This window comes from Salmo salar, chromosome ssa14, assembly GCF_905237065.1.
Source record: "Salmo salar chromosome ssa14, Ssal_v3.1, whole genome shotgun sequence".
NCBI classification, from domain to species: domain Eukaryota; kingdom Metazoa; phylum Chordata; class Actinopteri; order Salmoniformes; family Salmonidae; genus Salmo; species Salmo salar.
Window position 1 is genome coordinate 92,710,518 of NC_059455.1, and position 16,828 is coordinate 92,727,345.

Below are 16,828 nucleotides of genomic sequence, written 5' to 3' on the forward strand. Positions count from 1 at the left end.
TCCTCCCTTCATCTGCCTCTCTCCCCACCCCCTTCTCTACCTCTCTCCCCTCTTTCTTCTCTGCCTCTCTCCCCTCCTCTTTCTCTACCTATCTCCCCTCCTCCTTCTCTGCCTCTCTCCCCTCCTCCCTTCATCTGCCTCTCTTCCCTCCTCCTTCTCTGCCTCTCTCCCCTCCTCCTTCTCTGCCTCTCTCCCCTCCTCCTTCTCTGCTTCTCTCCCTACCACCTTCTCTGTTTCTCCCTCTACTCATTCTGTCTCTTCTGTCCATCTCCTATCCCTCTTTACTCACCCCACAATCTCCTCCTTCCCCTCCTCCTCCTCTTCTTCATTTCCCTTTTCTCTCTTCCTTCTTATCCACACAACTCCTCTTTAGCACCCTCTCCTCCCTCCTCTCATCCTTCTCTCCCTCCTCTCCTCATTCTCATCCTTCTCTCTCTCCTCTACTCCTTCTCTCCCTCCTCTCCTCCTTCTCTCCCTCCTCTCCTCCTTCTCTCCCTCCTCTCCTCCTTCTCTCCCTCCTCTCCTCCTTCTCTCCCTCCTCTCATCCTTCTCTCCCTCCTCTCCTCATTCTCATCCTTCTTTCTCTCCTCTACTCCTTCTCTCCCTCCTCTCCTCCTTCTCTCCCTCCTCTCCTCCTTCTCTCCCTCCTCTCATCCTTCTCTCCCTCCTCTCCTCCTTCTCTCCCTCCTCTCCTCCTTCTCTCCCTCCTCTCCTCCTCCTCTCCTCCTCTCCTTCCTTCTCATCCTTCTCTCCCTCCTCTCATCCTTCTCTCCCTCCTCTCATCCTTCTCTCCCTCCTCTCATCCTTCTCTCCATCCAGCCTGGCTAGGATGTGAAGAATGTTCTGATTGAAGTCATCTGGCTGGTCAGCAAATACATAGTGACCTCCTCCCCTTATCACCTGGAGAGAGAGAGAGAGAGAGAGAGAAATATTTATTTTCCCTTTTGTACTTTAAATACTTTGCACATAGTTACAACACTGTACATACCGTAGCCATAATATGACATTTGAAATGTCTATTCCTTTGAAACTTTTGTCAGTGTAATGTTTACTGTTCATTTGCAATTGTTTATTTCACTTTTGTTTATTATCTATTTCACTTGCTTTGGCAATATAAAAATATGTTTCCCATGCCAATAAAGCCCTTTGAATTGAAAGAGCAATAATCAACCATCAAAGCCGAACAAACTGCATACTATTAAGAGATCCCTATAGATGGAAGGAAAGTAGTGTGGAAACCTAACAGAAAACAATTAGCTTACAACAAATTCAATCCCTTAACAGTATATTTGACTTCTCAGCTTCCCTATAAAATCAAAACATTTCAACAAGACAACCGGAGAAAATGAACAACAATGACAAATGGTTTGATGAATAAATTCAATTCAATTCAATTCAAAAACGCAAAAACCTAAGAAAGAAATGGAAGAACCTGTCCAACCAAAAACACAGAGAGACCCAGAAAACTTGAGCCTTCACTATGGTGAATCACTAAAGCAATCAGAAATACACTACGGAAAAAGAAGGAACAGCACGTAAGAAATTAGCTCAATGTAATTAATGAATCCATAGAATCTAACCACTTCTGGGAAAATTGGAAAACACTAAACAAACAACAACATGAAGAGTTATCTATCCAAAACGGAGATGTGTGGATAAACCACTTCTCCAATATTTCTCCAATAAAGACGACCAGAACCCACTGGATTCTCCAATTACATTGAATGAACTACAGGACAAAATACAAACCCTCCAACCCAAAAAGGCCTGTGGTGTTAATGGTATCCTAAATTAAATGATAAAATATACAGACCACAAATTCCAATTGGGTATACTTAAACTCTTTAACATCATCCTCAGCTCTGGAACATTCCCAAATAGATGGAACCAAGGACTGATCACCCCAATCCACAAAAGTGGAGACAAATTTGACCCCAATAACTACCGTGGGATATGCGTCAACAGCAACCTTGAGGAAATCCTCTGCATTATCATTAACAGCAGACTCGTACATTTGTGCGGTTAAAGTTGGCCAAAAAAAACACACACATTTCTTTCCACAGGGCCGTGTGGTGAGACTGATGCAGCTTAAGCCCCACTCTCTTCAACATATATATCAATGAATTGGCGAGGGCACTAGAACAGTCTGCAGCACCAGGCCTCACCCTACTAAAATCTGAAGTCAAATGTCTACTGTTTGCTGATGATCTGGTGCTGCTGTCCCCAACCAAGGAGGACCTACATCTTCTGCACAGATTCTGTCAGACCTGGACCCTGACAGTAAATCTCAGTAAAACAACAACAATGGTGTTCCAAAAAATGTCCAGTTGCCAGGACCACAAATATTAATTCCATCTAGACACCGTCGTCCTAGAGCACACAAAAAACTACACATACCTCGGCCTAAACATCAGCACCACAGGTAACTTCCACAAAGATGTGAACGATCTGAGAGACAAGGCAAGGCCTTCTATGCCATCAAAAATAACATAACATTTGACATCCCAATTATGATCTGGAGTAGTCTGGGGTCCACTCACCAACCAAGGATTCACAAACTGGGACACAAAAACCAAAACATCCTCCGTGTACAACGTAGAACACCAAAGATCCCCAGGACAGCAACACAATTAGATCCAACCAAATCACGAGGAAACAAAAATATAACTACTTGACACAGTGGTAGAATACCCAACCACTTTGACTGACCCAAAATTAAGAAAAGCTTTGACTATGTATTGACTCACTGAGCATAGCCTTGCTATGGAGGCATCTCTCAATAGGCAGACATGGCTCTCAAGAGAAGACAGGCAATGTGCACACTGCCCACAAAATGAGGTGGAAACTGAGCTGCACTTCTTAACCTGCCAAATGTATGACCATATTAGAGACACATATTTCCCTCAGATTACACAGACACAGGAAGAATTTGAAAACAAATCCAATTTTGATAAATTCCCATATCTATTGGGTGAAATACCACAGTGTGCCACCACAGCAGCAAGATTTGTGACCTGTTGCCACAAGAAAAGGGCAACCAGTGAAGAACAAACACCATTGTAAATACAACCTATATTTATGTTTATTTATTTTTGCTTTTATACTTCAACTATTTTCTAATTTCTACAACACTGTCCATAGCCAGTAACATAACATTTGAAATGTCTCTATTCTTTTAAAACTTTCCTGAGTGTCGTTTACTGTTAAACATACAACCTTTTCCCATGCCATAAAGCCCTTTGAATAGAGAGAGAGAGAGAGAAAGAGAGAGAGAGAGAGAGAGAGAGAACTAAGGAAGTGTGGGAGTGTCACGACAGTGACGGATGGTGGCGCCCCTCCTCGGCCGGGCGGAGCTCGGCGGTCGTCGTCGCCGGCCTACTAGCTACCATCGATCCCTTTTTGTTTCACTTTCGTTTGGTTAGGTCTAGGTAGGCACACACCTGTTTTGGGTTAGTCATTAGTAAGGGGGGGGTTATTTAGGTTAGCGTAGGATGTATGTGGTTGTACGTGATTGTGTTGCTTGTCCGGGTTTTGTGTGTTCGTAAGAACGTGTATTTAGTTTTTCCTTCTGCCAGTGGTTTCTTTTATTTTGTATCGCATTTCCTCATCAGGGGTAGTGATGGAATGTGACCGCGTTTCAGCCGTGCGTAATTGGCCGACTCCCACCACGGTGAAGGAGGTGCAGCGGTTTTTGGGATTTGCCAATTACTACCGGAGGTTTATCCGGGGCTTTGGTCAGGTGGCGGCTCCCATTACCTCACTGTTGAAGGGGGGCCCGGTGCGGTTGCAGTGGTCCGCGGAGGCGGACAGGGCCTTTAGTCGTCTGAAGGTTTTGTTCACCGACGCTCCGGTGCTGGCGCACCCGGACCCCTCTTTGCCCTTCATAGTGGAGGTGGACGCGTCCGAGGCTGGGGTAGGAGCCGTGCTGTCCCAGCGCTCGGGCGCCCCCAAAGCTCCGCCCCTGCGCCTTCTTCTCTAGGAAGTTGAGTCCGGCGGAGCGTAACTATGATGTGGGGGACAGGGAGCTGTTGGCTGTGGTCAGAGCCCTGAAGGTGTGGAGACATTGGCTTGAGGGGGCACGTCACCCTTTTCTCATCTGGACTGACCACCGCAATCTGGAGTACATCCGGGCGGCGAGGAGACTGAACCCGCGTCAAGCCAGGTGGGCGATGTTCTTTACGAGATTTCAGTTTAACATCTCGTATATCCCAGGTTCCCGGAACACTAAGGCCGACGCACTGTCTCGTCTCCATGACGCCGAGGAACGGTCCACCGAACCCACTCCCATACTTCCAGCCTCCTGCCTGGTGGCACCGGTGGTCTGGGAGGTGGACACGGACATCGAGCGGGCGTTACGGACGGAGCCTACTCCTCCGCAGTGTCCAGTGGGTCGTAAGTACGTTCCGCTCGATGTTCGCGATCGGCTGATTCGGTGGGCTCACACGCTTCCCTCCTCGGGTCACCCAGGGGTTGAGCGGACAGTGCGTGGTCTTAGTGGGAGATACTGGTGGCCCACCTTGGTGAGGGACGTGAGGCACTATGTCTCCTCCTGTTCGGTGTGCGCTCAGAGTAAGGCTCCCAGGCACCTGCCTAGAGGGAAATTACAACCCCTCCCGGTTCCACAACGACCATGGTCCCACCTGGCGGTGGATTTCTTGACCGATCTCCCGCCGTCTCAGGGCAACACTACGATCCTGGTCGTTGTGGACCGGTTTTCTAAGTCCTGCCGTCTGCTTCCGTTACCCGGTCTTCCTACGGCCCTGCAGACCGCAGAAGCCTTATTCACCCACGTCTTCCGGCACTACGGGGTGCCCGAGGATATCGTCTCAGATCGAGGCCCCCAGTTCACGTCCAGAGTGTGGCGGGCGTTTATGGAGCGACTGGGGGTTTCGGTCAGTCTGACCTCGGGGTTTCACCCCGAAAGTAATGGGCAGGTGGAAAGGGTAAACCAGGAGGTGGGCAGGTTCCTGCGGTCCTACTGCCAGGACCGGCCAGGGGAGTGGGCAAGGTTCGTGCCATGGGCCGAAATGGCTCAGAACTCTTTGCGCCACTCCTCCACCAACATATCACCATTCCAATGTGTGTTGGGTTATCAGCCGGTCCTGGGGCCATGGCATCAGAGCCAGACGGAGGCCCCTGCGGTGGAGGAATGGGTTCAGCGCTCAAGGGAGACCTGGAACGCTGTGCAGGAATCCCTGGAACGAACCAGGGTACGACAAAAAGCGAGCGCTGACCGGCACCGCAGCGAGGCCCCGGTGTTCACCCCAGGGGAGAGAGTCTGGCTCTCGACCCGGAACCTGCCCCTCCGCCTGCCCTGCCGGAAGCTGGGTCCGCGGTTTGTGGGGCCATTTAAAGTCCTGAGGAGAATAAACGAGGTGTGTTACAGATTACAACTTCCTTCTTATTATCGCATTAACCCCTCGTTTCATGTGTCTCTCCTCAGGCCGGTGGTAGCTGGTCCGCTGCAGGAAAATGAGGTACGGGAGGTCCCTCCACCCCCCCTGGACATCGGGGGGGGCCCCCGGCGTACACAGTCCGGTCCATCTTGGACTTCAGACGCCGGGCGAGGGGCCTTCAGTACCTCGTGGACTGGGAGGGGTACGGTCCGGAGGAGAGGTGCTGGGTACCGGTGGAGGACATACTGGACCCAGCGCTCATCCGGGAGTTCCACAGCCTCCATCCGGATCGCCCTGCGCCTCGCCCTCCGGGCGTCCTCGAGGCCGGCGTCGGCGCGCTGCGGGAGCCGCGTCAGGGGGGAGTACTGTCACGACAGTGACGGATGGTGGCGCCCCTCCTCGGCCGGGCGGAGCTCGGCGGTCGTCGTCGCCCGGCCTACTAGCTACCATCGATCCCTTTTTGTTTCACTTTCGTTTGGTTAGGTCTAGGTAGGCACACACCTGTTTTGGGTTAGTCATTAGTAAGGGGGGGTTATTTAGGTTAGCGTAGGATGTATGTGGTGGTACGTGATTTCTGTCACGGGCTGGCTCGAGGAACAACAGGAGAGGTAGAGTCAGGCGCAGGAGACAGAGAGAGTTCGTGACCACCCTTCTTTATTTGAAGCACTGTACGTGGTCGACAAGGTATAGGGGCGCAGCCCAGAACGATTCTGCGGTGGTGTACACAAAATAAAAGAAACCACTGGCAGAAGGAAAAACTAAATACACGTTCTTACGAACACACAAAACCCGGACAAGCAACACAATCACGTACAACCACATACATCCTACGCTAACCTAAATAACCCCCCCTTACTAATGACTAACCCAAAACAGGTGTGTGCCTACCTAGACCTAACCAAACGAAAGTGAAACAAAAAGGGATCGATGGTAGCTAGTAGGCCGGCGACGACGACCGCCGAGCTCCGCCCGGCCGAGGAGGGGCGCCACCATCCGTCACTGTCGTGACAGGGAGAGAGAGAGAGAGAAAGTGAGAGAGAGAGAGAGAGAGAGAGAGAGAGAGAGAGAGAGAGAGAACTAGGGAAGTGTGGGAGAGAGAGAGAGAGAGAGAGAGAAAGAGAGAGAGAGAGAGAGAGAGAGAGAACTAGGGAAGTGTGGGAGAGAGAGAGAGAGAGAGAGAGAGAGAGAGAGAGAGAGAGAAAGAGAGAGAGAGAGGGAGGGAGAACTAGGGAAGTGTGGGAGAGAGAGGCAGACAGAGAGGGACACTTGACATCCCAAAAACGACGGTACACGCTGAGCGTGTGTGACCAATCCATTTCATAACACTTTCAGAGAACTTGCTACAAGAATCATCAACTCACCATGATGTCCACATCCAGTCTGGTTTTCTGGAGAGTGTATCCCGAGTCACTGTCGATGCTGGATCGGGATCCATAGATGATGGATATGGGAATGTCGGGTTGGATCTGTACAATACGATCTAGCATCGGTCTCTTAGCCCAGCCATATGGTACCGTCATGTTCTTAAACGCTGCTTCACCACTATGGAGCGAGAACGGGTGTTAGAGGTGTGTGTGTGTGTGTGTGTGTGTGTGTGTGTGTGTGTGTGTGTGTGTGTGTGTGTGTGTGTGTGTGTGTGTGTGTGTGTGTGTGTGTGTGTGTGTCTACCTGGGTGTCTGTGCATTGAGATGGTAGATGTAGTCTGATACAGTGTTGTCATCAAACACTGAAGAATACTTCTGTTTAAAATCTGACCTGATGGTCTGGACCAACATAGGACCTGAGCGAGTAAGAGAGGGATGGAGGAGGAATGGAGAAAGGGAGGGAATAGTCCACCAATTAACACCTTTCATGTTGTAACATCTTGCAAGTCTTTCAACTTGTGTGTTCTTCAAAGTAGTCACACTTTGCCTTGATGACAGCTTTGCACACTCTTGGCATTCTCTCAACCAGCTTCATGGGGTAGTCACCTGGAATGCATTACAATTAACAGGTGTACCTTGTTAAAAGTTCATTTGTGTAATTTCTTTCCTTCTTAATGCGTTTGAGCTCATCAGTTGTGTTGTTAAAAGTTAAGGGTGGTATACAGAACATAGCCCTATTTGGTAAAAGACCAAGTCCATATTAGGGAAAAAATAGCTAAAATAAGCAAAGAGAAACGACACTCTATCATTACTTTAAGACTTCAAGAACTTTGAATGTTTCTTCAAGTGCAGTCGCAAAAACCATCACGAGCTTTGAAGAAACTGTCTCTCATGAGGACCGCCACAGGAAAGAAAGACCCAGAGTTACCTCTCCTGCAGAGGATAAGTTCATTAGAGTTACCAGCCTCAGAAATTGCAGCCCAAATAAATGCTTCAAAGAGTTCAAGTAACAGACACATCTCAACATCAACTGTTCAGAGGAGACTGTGTGAATCAGGCGTTCATGGTCGAATTGCTGCTAAGACCCGCCAGTTGGTAGGTGCCAGGTTCGGGGGCCAAAAAATCTTCTGGAAAGTCCTAAAACCATTACTAAAGGACACCAATAATAACAAGAGATTTGCTTGGTTTCCACCGGACATTAGACCGGTGGAAATCTGTCCTTTGGTCTGATGAGTCCAAATTTGAGATTTTTGGTTCCACCCGCCGTGTGTTTCTGAGACACAGAGTAGGTCAACGGATGATCTCCGCATGTGTGGTTCTCACCATGAAGCATGGAGGAGGAGGTGTGATGGTGTGGGGATGCTTTGCTGGTGACACTGTCAGTGATTTATTTAGAATTCTAAAAAACACTTAACCAGCATGGCTACCACAGCATTGTGCAGTGATACACCATCTCATCTGGTTTGGGCTTAGTGGGACTATCATTTGTTTTTCAACAGGACAATGACCCAACACACCTCCAGGCTATGTAAGGGCTATTTGACCAAGAAGGAGAGTGATGGAGTGCTGTGTCAGATGGCCTGGCCTCCACAATCACCCGACCTCAACCCAATTGAGATGGTTTGGGATGAGTTGGACTGCAGAGTGAAGGAAAAGCAGCCAACAAGTGCTCAGCATATGTGGGAACTCCTTCAAGACTGTTGGAAAAGCATTCCAGGTGAAGATGGTTGAGAGAATGCCAAGAGTGTTCAAAGCTGCCATCAAGGCAAAGGGTGGCTCCTTTGAAGAATCTAAAATATACAATATATTTAGATTAGTTTAACACTTGTTTGGTTACTACATTATTCTATATGTGCTATTTCATAGTTTTGATGTATTCACTATTATTCTACATGGTAGAAAATAGTAAAAATAAAGAAAAACCTTTGAATGAGTGGGTGTGTCCAAACTTTTGACTGGTGCTCTATATCGTACCCAGTGGTCCAGCCAGTCTTAGTATGTACAGTGCTTTCGGAAAGTATTCAGACCCTTTGACTTTTTCCACATTTTGTTACGTTACAGTCTTATTCTAAAATTGATTAAATGGTTTTTTTCCATCATCAATCTACACACAATACCCCATAATGACAAAGCAAAACAGTTTTTTTTAAATACTTGCTTATTTTATAAAAATACAAAACGGAAATATCACATTTACATAAGTATTCAGACCCTTTACTCAGTACTTTGTTGAAGCAGCTTTAGCAGTGATTACAGCATCGAGTCTTCTTGGGTATGACGCTACAAGCTTGGCACATCTGTATTTGGGGAGATTCTCCCATTCTTCTCTGCAGATTCTCTCAAGCTCTGTCAGGTTAGATGGGGAGCGTTGCTGCACAACTATGTTCAGGTCTCTCCAGAGATGTTCAATCGGGTTCAAGTCCAGGCTCTGGCTGGGCCACTCAAGGACATTTAGAGACGTGTCCCGAAGCCACTCCTGCTTTGTCTTGGCTGTGTGCTTAGGGTCGATGTTCTGTTGGAAGGTGAACCTTTGGCCCAGTCTGAGGTCCTGAGCGCTCTGGAGCAGGTTTTCATCAAGGATCTCTCTGTACTTTGTTCTGTTCGTCTTTCCCTCGTTCCTGACTAGTCTTCCAGTCACTGACGCTGAAGAACATCCCCACAGCATGATGCTGCCACCATCATGCTTCACCGTAGGGATGGTGCCAGTTCTCCTCCAGATGTGGCACTTGGCATTCAGGCCAAAGAGTTAAATCTTGGTTTCATCAGACCAGATAATCTTTTTTCTCCTGGTCAGAGTCCTTTAGGTGCCTTTTGTCAAACACCAAGTGGGCTGTCATGTGCTTCCGTCTGTCCACTCAAACATAAGGGTCTGATTGGTGGAGTGCTGCAGAGATGATTGTCCTTCTGGAAGGTTCTCCCATCTCCACAGAGAAACTCTAGAGCTCTGTCAGAGTGACCATCGGGTTCTTGTTCACCTCCCTGACCAAGACCCTTCTCCCCCGATTGCTCAGTTTGGCTGGGCGGCCAGCTCTAGGAAGAGTCTTGGTGGAACCAAACTTCTACCGTTTAAGAATGATGGAGGCCACTGTGCTCTTGGGGACCTTCAATGCTGCAGACATTTTTTGGTACCCTTCCCCAGATCTGTGCCTCGACACAATCCTGTCTCGGAGCTCTACAGACAATTCCTTCGACCTCATGGCTTGGTTTTTGCTCTGACTTGCACTGTGACCTGTGGGACCTTATATAGACAGGTGTGTGCCTTTCCAAATCATGTCCAATCAATTGAATTTACCAATTGTAAATCTAAAGGATGATCAATGGAAACAGGATTCACCTGAGCTCAATTTCGAGTCTCATAGCAAAGAGTATTATTTCTGTTTTTTATTTTTCATACATTTGCAAAAATATCTAAAAACCAGTTTTTGCTTTGTCATTATGGGTATTGTGTTTAGATTGCTGAGTATTTAAAAAAAAATCGATTTTAGAATAAGGCTGTAATGTAATAAAATGTGGGAAAAGTCAAGGGGTCTGAATACTTTCCGAAGGCACTGTATATCTTACCCAGTGGTCCAGCCAGTCTTAGTGTAGCCAGGAGGTTGAAGGGACTCATGACGACCCCCATGGCTCTGATCCACACTGGGATAGATTTCTCCTGATCCATGCTCTCTGGGCGGGCTGGGAACCCCCATGGCTCCACCAGGATCAGGTGTTTCACCCTGTAAACACACACAGTGTGAACACATACACTGAGTGTACAAAACATTAAGGACACCTTCCTAATATAGAGTAGCACCTCCCCCTTTTGACCTCAGAACAGCCTCAAGTCGTTAGGGCATGGACTCTACAAGGTGTCCAAAGCGTTCCACAGGGACGCTGACCCATGTGGATTGAAATGCTTCCCACAGTTGTGGTTGGCTGGATGTCCTTTGGGTGGTGAACCATTCTTGATACACACAGAAAACTGTTGAGTGTGAAAAACCCAGCAGGGTTGAGTTCTTGACACAAACCGGTGCGCTTGGCACCTACTACCATACCCCGTTCAAAGGCATTTAAATATTTTGTATTGCCCATTTACCCTCTGAATGGCACACATAAACAATCCGTCTCAATTTTCTTAAGGCTTAACAATCCTTCTTTAACCCGTCTCCTCCCCTTCATCTACACTGATTGAAGTGGATTTAACAAGTGACATCAATAAGGGATCATAGCTTTCACCTGGATTCACCTGGTCAGTCTTTGTCAGCTAAACTCAACTGGCGAACCGCAGTCCACGTCCGGACCCAGAGAAGGGTCATTCCGGACCGGACAACATTGCATTTTGTTATATATTTAAACAGCTTTAAAAAAAAGAATCACCTGGGCACAGCGGTGATTTTTCCCAACCATGTTGATTTTATCCAGAAGCTGATGGATAACTTCAAGGCTGCTCATCCTGATCTCCTTCTTGGTCACAAAATGTGAAAAGTTGTCAGAAGAAGCAACACAGATCTTCAGATGGGTAGATGTTACATCACTGCAGATGGAGTTGATTGAGCCGCAAGAAAATGTCTTTGAAGGAGCAGGCTGGTGACTGTGACCCTGTCACTTCCTGGGGAAAAATGGTGCCTGCAGCTGAAGTCCTCATTCTCAAGAAATTGGCACTTGTTTGGTTCCACATACAGCTATGAATCAGCCTTCTCCACAATTAACTTTCTTAAAAACAAAAAAACGCACAAGGCTCAACAATGAACACCTGCACCATTGTCTCACAGTTTCTCTCACACCATTTGTGCCAAAGTTCAAAGCACTGGCAGGAGACAGAACAATGTAATTTCTCATTGATGCAAGGGCAAGGCCCACAGTGACTTCTACATGAATACTGCATGGCCCACAGTGACTTCTACATGAATACTGCACAGCCCACAGTGACTTCTACATGAATACTGCATGGCCCACAGTGACTTCTACATGAATACTGCATGGCCCACAGTGACTTCTACATGAATACTGCATGGCCCACATTGACTTCTACATGAATACTTCATGGCCCACAGTGACTTCTACATTATTTTTAATACAACGTGTTTTCTATGTCGTAGACGACTATGCTTGTTACTACGCTTTACCACATCTCCGATAAAGGACGGTATTCATCCGGACCTTTGTCACCTAGGAGATTTGTGTCACTGGACCTTCTCCAATAGTAGTTGACTATCCCTGGTCTATGTCATAAAAAAAACAGGTGTTCCTAATGTTTTGTACACTCAGTGTACGTATGAACACACAGTATGAACACAAACACAAACACACGACCCCCCTACTCTCGTCCCTCTCGTCCCGCTGACCTGTGTGGGTGTGTAAGTGTGTAAGCAGCAGCCAGGTATCCTCCCAGGTTGTGTCCCAGCAGGATCATTTCCTCCAGGCCCATCCTGTCTCTCCACTCCTCCAGGGCCCCTAGGAACTGCTCCTCTGCCCCCTGGGGGTCCACGCTGAACAGGGGCCTGCTGCTCCGACCGAACCCCAGCAGATCCAGGGCATACACGGCTCCACTGCCACACAAAGAGTCCAGGTTCTGAGCCCACAGACCCACACCACCCCCAAACCCATGGAGCAGCACCAGCGGAGGACGGGGACGACGCTGGAGAGAAGAGGGCTGAGACTGGGGCTGAGGCTGGGGATGAGGCTGGGGCTGAGACTGGGGCTGAGACTGGGGCTGAGACTGGGGCTGAGACTGGGGCTGGGGGGGGAGTGAGGGATGTGCTTTGGTGTTGAAGGCTATGGTCCAGACATAGTTGCCATTGGATATCGGGACATCTTGCCTGGAGAATGGGGTCTTCACAGCTGAGAGGAGAGAAATGGATGGAGGGATGGAGGAGAAAGATGGAGGGGAACAGGGAGGGAAAGCAAAATGAGAGAGGAGATAAGATGTGCAAGTGTGACAGGTAGGAGAGATGATGTAGGCATACACACACACACTCTTACCCCTGAGCATTTTGTCCTCTGCATCCTTTAGCTGAGAGAGGGAGGTGGGGCACCAAGATGGAAGCCAACTGGAGATACACCTGTACCTGCGCACACACACAACATTGCGTAAACGGTCCTGCTGATGTTCTCGAAGAAAACTCATAAACCCAGTGACTCAGTGAACTTTGACGTCCAGCGATCACGGAGTCAGACTTCTAAAACAACAACAGCTTTATAGCAAACGTTTACAATAATCTCCCCTCATCTACAGTAGTATAGCTATGTTTAATATAACACACGTTTACAATAATCTCCCCTCGTCTACAGTAGTCTAGCTATGTTTATAACACACGTTTACAATAATCTCCCCTCGTCTACAGTAGTCTAGCTATGTGTAATATAGCACACGTTTACAATAATCTCCCCTCGTCTACAGTAGTATAGCTATGTGTAATATAACACACGTTTACAATAATCTCCCCTCGTCTACAGTAGTATAGCTATGTTTAATATAACACACGTTTACAATAATCTCCCCTCGTCTACAGTAGTCTAGCTATGTTTATAACACACGTTTACAATAATCTCCCCTCGTCTACAGTAGTCTAGCTATGTGTAATATAACACACGTTTACAATAATCTCCCCTCGTCTACAGTAGTCTAGCTATGTGTAATTTAACACAACATGACAACCAATGTGCAACAAGGTCTCCCTCTGGCTGAATAGTAAGACAGGGTAGTCTACTATCTATTGGGTCATCATTTCAGTGTAACAAGGAACAAAACCCTTTATAGAATCAATGATAAGACTCTTTTAAGCTACAGGTTTGGAAAACATTCTGAATGTCACAAAGTTATGTGGCTGGCTACAATGACTGGTGGTAGTGTGTTTGTGTCTTGGTAGTGACTGGTGGTAGTGTGTTTGTGTCTTGGTAATGACTGGTGGTAGTGTGTTTGTGTCTTGGTAGTGACTGGTGGTAGTGTGTTTGTGTCTTGGTAGTGACTGGTGGTAGTGTGTTTGTGTCTTGGTAGTGACTGGTGGTAGTGTGTTTGTGTCTTGGTAGTGACTGGTGGTAGTGTGTTTGTGTCTTGGTAGTGACCGGTGGTAGTGTGTTTGTGTCTTGGTAGTGACTGGTGGTAGTGTGTTTGTGTCTTGGTAGTGACTGGTGGTAGTGTGTTTGTGTCTTGGTAGCGACAGACATATCCACGGTTTAATAATCTTATCTCCACTGAGCTATGTCATTCTGTAATAAATACTGTATGTTCAAAGGTCCATGTGACGTATCGGCACCAAGTTCACAGCAAGGAATATTTCCATTTGTCAAGGTAGATCATTTTATACAAATGAAATGACATGTATACCTTTGTCACAAAATCAAACAAATTTTTGTGAACTAAAAGATTTAATGGTAGAGGTGCTATGAGGCTATGTGTTTGCATTCTAGTCGGGCCTACTAAATCAAGTAATTGGGCTTTTTAAAAGAATGTTTACATCAGCATGTTTACATCAGAGTCATTAACATTGAGGCATATTGCTCAACGAGGTATCCTATCATTCCTTAAACATTCTGTAAGTTGTGGAACTCTTGAGAATAGCTCACCATAATAACTTTTTTGAATAGCTCACCATAATAACTTTTTAGAATAGCTCACCATAATAACTCTTGAGAATAGCTCACCATAATAACTCTTGAGAATAGCTCACCATAATAACTATTGAGAATAGCTCACCATAATAACCCTTTTGAATAGCTCACCATAATAACTCTTGAGAATAGCTCACCATAATAACCCTTTTGAATAGCCCACCATAATAACTCTTGAGAATAGCTCACCATAATAACTCTTGAGAATAGCTCACCATAATAACCCTTTTGAATAGCTCACCATAATAACTCTTGAGAATAGCTCACCATAATAACCCTTTTGAATAGCTCACCATAATAACTCACTATAATAACACTTGAGAATAGCTCACCATAATAACTCTTGAGAATAGCTCACTATAATAACCCTTTTGAATAGCTCACCATAATAACTCACTATAATAACTCTTTAGAATAGCTCACCATAATAACTCTTGAGAATAGCTCACTATAATAACCCTTTTGAATAGCTCACCATAATAACCCTTTTGAATAGCTCACCATAATAACCCTTTTGAATAGCTCACCATAATAACTCACTATAATAACACTTGAGAATAGCTCACCATAATAACTCTTGAGAATAGCTCACTATAATAACCCTTTTGAATAGCTCACCATAATAGCTCACCATAATAACTCTTTAGAACAGCTCACTATAATAACTTGGTAAACAGTATTATATTAAAATCCACTCACCCGTGCTCGGCTGGATGCAGCTCCTCCGCCATCCTCCTCACAGTGAACTGTGATGATTATCTGTCATCCATGCAGAGAAACTAAGTAGGGGTGGTAATTGGTAAGACCGCCTCACACACAATCTTTAGGCGTGATAGTAGCCAATAGGAGAGAGCGGGGGCAAATGTAAGGGACAGTTCAACTCAATGTGTCTAAAAACAAAATGCACCCCCCTCCCCCCAAATTAAAAATATTTTTGACCCTCCCCTTGTGCTGTAGAATACATTGAACACCCCCCCCCCATAGAATTAACTAAAAATTATATTTAAAACTAAAAATACCAATAACTATTGTGACCCTGTGTTTATTAACGAGGAAATGGACTTTGCTCACTTCAGTCAGCATGCTTTTGCGGCACAATCGATGTCATGCAGGGCTAAGGGGCCAGAAGGTTGAGGGTTCGCCGACCACCACGGACCAGCCCACTCTCCCTGCCTGTTTGATTAGACCTACACTATGATCAGAGCAGACTGCAGACAATGATCAGCTATGGGGGAAATCAGATTTTGACGCCATATTTTTTTATATACGCAACAAATTTTCCCCTAAAAGGTTTCTGTGCCGATGCACCACACAACCAATCAACAAAGCATACCGACTTCAGGCGATTCAATATCATGGTTTACAATCAATAGACTGTCAATCAATAGACTGTTAATCAATAGACTGTCAATCAATAGACTGTCAATCAATAGACTGTCAATCAATAGACTGTCAATCAATAGACTGACAATCTCAACAAACAGAAAATACATCATCCCTCCCCTACCTTGTAGACTTAACCAGTATGGAAGACTTGGCTTGACAATCTCTGAATGTCATAAAACTTATGTTTATTTACGTTTCAGGGATTGCACAATAAAGTCGGGAACGTAATTTCCATCGTGGTCATTATTTTTAACATAGACACAATACATAGATACAATACATAGACACAATACATAGACACAATACATAGACACAATACATAGATACATTACATTACATAGATACAATACATAGACACAATACATAGATACATTACATTACATAGATACATTACATAGACACAATACATAGACACAATACATAGACACAATACATAGATACATTACATAGAATACATTACATAGATACATTACATTACATAGATACAATACATAGACACATTACATAGACACATTACATAGATACAATACATAGACACAATACATAGACACAATACATAGACACAATACATAGACACAATACATAGACACAATACATAGATACATTACATAGACACAATACATAGATACATTACATAGACACAATACATAGATACAATACATACACACATTACATAGATACATTACATAGACACAATACATAGATACAATACATAGACACAATACATAGACACAATACATAGACACAATACATAGATACAATACATAGATACAATACATAGACACAATACATAGATACAAGACATAGACACAATACATAGATACATTACATAGATACATTACATAGACACAATACATAGATACAATACATAGATACAATACATAGACACAATACATAGACACAATACATAGATACAATACATAGATACAATACATAGACACAATACATAGATACAATACATAGACACAATACATAGATACATTACATAGATACATTACATAGACACAATACATAGATACAATACATAGATACAATACATAGACACAATACATAGACACAATGCATAGATACAATACATAGATACAATACATA

At 45.4% G+C, this 16,828-nt stretch overlaps 1 protein-coding gene across 1 annotated transcript; it reads right to left on the minus strand.

Annotated features, from left to right (window-relative positions):
* Positions 1-647: 647 nt before the first annotated feature.
* On the minus strand, positions 648-15,802 carry LOC106570652 (1-acylglycerol-3-phosphate O-acyltransferase ABHD5). The gene is made up of 8 exons (XM_045695027.1): positions 15,422-15,802; positions 15,050-15,171; positions 12,722-12,807; positions 12,085-12,580; positions 10,322-10,476; positions 7,065-7,176; positions 6,758-6,938; positions 648-900 (listed from the first exon to the last, which is right to left on the minus strand). The coding sequence occupies exons 2-8, from the start codon at positions 15,079-15,081 to the stop codon at positions 760-762; spliced, it is 1,203 nt and encodes a 400-aa protein (XP_045550983.1). The 5' UTR covers positions 15,082-15,171; positions 15,422-15,802; the 3' UTR covers positions 648-759.
* Positions 15,803-16,828: the final 1,026 nt, after the last annotated feature.

Bases quoted from the DNA above. Each gene is read 5' to 3' on its own strand.
- LOC106570652 (XM_045695027.1), bottom strand. From the start codon at position 15,081: ATGGCGGAGGAGCTGCATCCAGCCGAGCACGG. The intron at 12,581-12,721 runs GTAAGAGTGTGT...CTCTCCTCTCAG, and splicing joins AGAGGACAAAATGCTCAGGG to CTGTGAAGACCCCATTCTCC. The intron at 6,939-7,064 runs GTAGACACACAC...CTCGCTCCATAG, and splicing joins CTCAATGCACAGACACCCAG to TGGTGAAGCAGCGTTTAAGA.